Source organism: Chaetura pelagica, unplaced genomic scaffold (assembly GCF_000747805.2).
Source record: "Chaetura pelagica isolate M959 unplaced genomic scaffold, ChaPel_1.0 scaffold584, whole genome shotgun sequence".
Lineage (NCBI taxonomy): Eukaryota > Metazoa > Chordata > Aves > Apodiformes > Apodidae > Chaetura > Chaetura pelagica.
The window spans coordinates 156,587-158,564 of record NW_009953080.1 but is presented as its reverse complement, the minus strand read 5'-3'; the positions used below and the strand labels follow the sequence as shown (position 1 = coordinate 158,564).

Sequence of the window (1,978 nt, the reverse complement as noted above, 5' to 3'; positions counted from 1 at the left end):
GAACTGGTAAGTCTTTCTTGGATTTATCAGGGAATAATGCAATGGTTGTGTTGCTTGGTTGGTCTGGTCAAGATAAGATGTTACTGATTACAGGAGAGCTTTGCTTCTGGTCTTTCCAGGAGTCACCTGGAATGAGGGGAGAGGGTGTTTGTAGCTTGCAAATGTTCTGCCACCTCTTCAGAAGCTGTGGTTGTCTCTCAGCCTTCTTTGTATTCTATCTTCATTCATTTTTTTTTTTTTGGTACCTCATTAAGTCTGGAAATTAAATAAATTAGTGGATGCTACAGAGTTAGTCTTAGGCCTTCAAAGAGATGAGTGGGAAGGAGCATCATCTGGGAGAAGGAAGCTGCAGAGCAGCTTAGGGCAAAGCTGCAGGAGACATCTGGGACAAGTCAAGATGAGGAAATGAATTGGAAATAGGAGCTGCAACCTCTGGGCCAAGCCCTCTTTTATGAGGGATGAGCCCATTCATTTTGATGCAATTCCAAAGTTCTACCATGATCTTCAGCTGGAGGATTTGGGATAGTGTCTGAACTTGTGGTCTTTGGGCTTCATCCTTGGGTATCAGCAGCTCAATGTCTCCACAAAGGGAGATGTTCTCTGTGGTGTGTGTGAGGAACTGAAGAAGTGAGAAGGAAAAGATAGGCCTTGGGACCTCTGCTGATTTAAGACAATGAGAGATCATAGAATGATGGAATGGTTGAGTTGGGAAGGTCCTTAAAGATCATCTAGATCCAACCCCCCTGCATGGGCAGGGAAATGAACTCTTCTCATGTTATGGCTTCTACAATATCTAACTGTGCAACTCTCTAAAATTCATGGTTTGTGGCTCTAGTGATGTTTGCAGCTTCCCAAAGAAGGAAGGAAGGAATAACCTGGCACTGTTGGTTGTGGGGCTGCATCCACAGACCATTCCCAGGTGCCGTTTTTACCAACGGTCCTTTCCTCTGTCCTTCCACCAACTGCAACAGAAGTTCCAGGAGCTCAGGTTGGGAATGGTGGCTCAAGAAGAAATTGCCCCATCCCTGGCAGTGTCCAAGGGCAGGTTGGATGGGGTTTGGAGCAACCTGGGCTGGCAGGAGGTGTCCCTGCCCATCCAGATGGGGTTGCAATTCGATGGTCTTTAAGGTCCCTTCCAACTCAAACCATTTCATGATTCTCTGACTCTATGGTATGACGAGCATGTTCATTTGGTATCTCTCTTATCTTTCCCTCCAGCTCTACCAACCCCCCAGCACCATGTCTTACTTACAGCAGTGCAAGCAGCCCTGCCTGCCCCCCCAGGTCTGTGTGCAGAAGTGCTCCAAGTGTGTGGAGCCCTGCAAGACGGTCTGCGTGGAGCCCTGTGGGGAGGTCTGTGTGAAGCCCTGCCCTGTACCCTGTGTGGAGGTCTGCCCAGCACCCTGTGCCACCCAGTGCACCCAGTCCTGCAGCACCCAGTGCGTGGAGTCCTGTGCCCCCCGGTGCATTGATGTCTGTGTCAAGCCTTGTCCCACCCAGTGCCCCCAGTCCTGCAGCACCCAGTGCGTGGAGCCCTGTGCCCCCCGCTGCATTGATGTCTGTGTCCAGCCCTGTCCCACCCAGTGCCCAACCAAGTGTGTGGAGCCTTGCCCAGCCCCCTGTGTGGAGGTGTGTGCCACCAAGAGTGTTGAAACTTGCGAGACCGTGTGCCTGGAGCCCTGCACCACCTGCTGCTCCCGTCCCTGCTGAGCTGCTCGACACCACAGCCTCCCATGCAGCCCTAGAGCTCCATTGCAACAGGCTCCTGGGCACCCACGGACTGAAAACCAGGTTACAGACCCTCCTGCCATGTACCCAGCCCTATCCTGAGCTGGTCGCTCTACACTCACTTTGTCTTGGACAATATTCCTCTGACTATTTCCAGCCTGTGTCTTTGGTTCTGATGATACTTCTGCTACTGTTATCTCAGCACCTTTTTCTTGGTAACTGCAGTTGGCCAATATTACCCTGCTGGGCA

General features: G+C 51.3%; 1 protein-coding gene across 1 annotated transcript; it reads left to right on the top strand.

The window, feature by feature from the left end:
• Positions 1-1,239: 1,239 nt before the first annotated feature.
• Positions 1,240-1,710, top strand: LOC104388158 (proline-rich protein 9-like). Its single transcript, XM_009996982.1, has one exon. The coding sequence runs from the start codon at positions 1,240-1,242 to the stop codon at positions 1,708-1,710; it is 471 nt and encodes a 156-aa protein (XP_009995284.1).
• The last annotated feature ends 268 nt before the right edge of the window (positions 1,711-1,978 follow it).

Coding starts and splice junctions, on each gene's coding strand:
- LOC104388158 (XM_009996982.1), top strand. CDS start 1,240: ATGTCTTACTTACAGCAGTGCAAGCAGCCCTGCCTGCCCCCCCAGGTC.